Raw genomic sequence first — 1,702 nt, forward strand, 5'->3', positions numbered from 1 at the left:
AAAGCCCGCCATCTTAGAGGACAAGAAAGGTGGAGAAAAACCATGAAATTAGTTGAATCAAACTATTATAAAGTCTCATGGAAATCATTAATGGGGAGAGGTAGAAAATCATTTTACAGACACTTGAGAGTTTTCTTGTGCTAACTTAGGCATCGAAGGGTTTTTTGCAGGTAACCCCACCCATCTTCGAGGAGAAGAAGCTTTGACAAGTCAGACAGAGAAACTAAGACGTTCAATCCGCTCCACGTCAGACTTTCAAGCTCCAAATAGTTTTATTGTTGACTTAATTTCTTTTCGAGAAATTTTGGGTTCAACAGTTGGCGCTGTCTGTGGGAAGGATATTTCCAAAATCAAGCAAAGCTGCAAAAACGATGATTGGAGTTGATTATCTCGAGGACATCGACCTGAGCTCGATTCAAGATCCATCACTTGTCGCCTTAATCGAAAGAATGGTCGAGGAAACTAAAGAGGCTTGAGATATCGCATGACAAGCAACTGCAAAAGCGTCCGAGCAGCGCGAGGAGCCTCCCCCAAAAGTTGACAAACGCAAAACATCATTTTCGAGCATTAACCTCGAGAAGGACGCGCGAGATGACCTCGAAGAAATCGAGGACCCAAGTGGTTCCAATCCATTGAAGAAGAAAAAAGACACTGATTATCGCAACACGCTCGAAAAAATCATGAAAGACCATAAAGCAACTAGAACTCCAGTTGAGTTGGCTCTCGAGGTGGTGAGAAGCATTTGCAAGTCCCCCTTCACGGACAACATTCTAGAAGCCTCGAGGCCCTGGTGTTTTCAACAACCTAAGTTCAAGCTATTTGAAGGAACATCTGAGCCACTCGAGCACATCTACCATTATCAACAACAACTTATCCTAGAAGCAGACAATGAAGCCCTGATGTGCAAAGTTTTTCCTTCGAGCCTCACAGGACTTGCCTTGACCTGGTTCCGCCAACTCAAGCCAAAATCCATTAGGGGGTTTGCTGAATTGTGCGAAGTATTCATCGCACAGTATATCTGTAATCAGAAACGGAAAAATGACATCTCTGTACTCTTCAACACTAAGCAACAGAAATGTGAGAGCTTGAGTGACTATCTAGCTAGATTCGTGGTCCAAATGTCCACGCTTGACAGCTATGATAAGCACGCCGCGACCATAGCTTTCCACGAGGGCCTCATCGAGGGAAGCAAGCTACACGAATCTCTAGTCATGAGGCCTCCGAAGAACATGCAATAAGTGATCACCCGAGCCGATGGATGCATCCACCTTGAGGAGTCGACCTCGAAACGTCAACCAGTCGCCACACCAAATTCTAACATTGACGAGGAAAAAGGCCCCGAAGTCCTGGACATTGATTAAACGGGGGCAAACATTTCCCGAAGCCGTGGAACGCAATCCATCTGGATAAGTATTACTTTTAGAGATTGTCCATCATTTATTTTATTTTATTTTATGCAAAATAAACTGCTGTATCAAGCATGTTCGATCTCTCTTTCCAAGAGATTGGTCATCTTTTATTTTTTATGCAAATAAATTGTTGTATCAAGGATGCTATATCTTTCTCAATTTCTATTCCCTTGTTGTAATTACATGATTTCAATAAAAGAACATCAAAAGTGTTCATTTAAAGAAATACTTCATTAAAAGACCTCTAACGAGGCAGCAACCTGGGTACACGCTCCAGCCTAGACGAGCTCGAA

General features: G+C 42.8%; 1 protein-coding gene across 1 annotated transcript; it reads left to right on the top strand.

Annotated features, from left to right (window-relative positions):
* The first annotated feature begins 680 nt into the window (after positions 1-680).
* LOC147293246 (uncharacterized) lies at positions 681-1,238 on the top strand. Its single transcript, XM_086231037.1, has one exon. The coding sequence runs from the start codon at positions 681-683 to the stop codon at positions 1,236-1,238; it is 558 nt and encodes a 185-aa protein (XP_086087163.1).
* Positions 1,239-1,702: the final 464 nt, after the last annotated feature.

The sequence above is a fragment of the Dryas octopetala genome, chromosome 2, assembly GCF_963921425.1.
Source record: "Dryas octopetala chromosome 2, drDryOcto1.1, whole genome shotgun sequence".
Taxonomy (NCBI): domain Eukaryota; kingdom Viridiplantae; phylum Streptophyta; class Magnoliopsida; order Rosales; family Rosaceae; genus Dryas; species Dryas octopetala.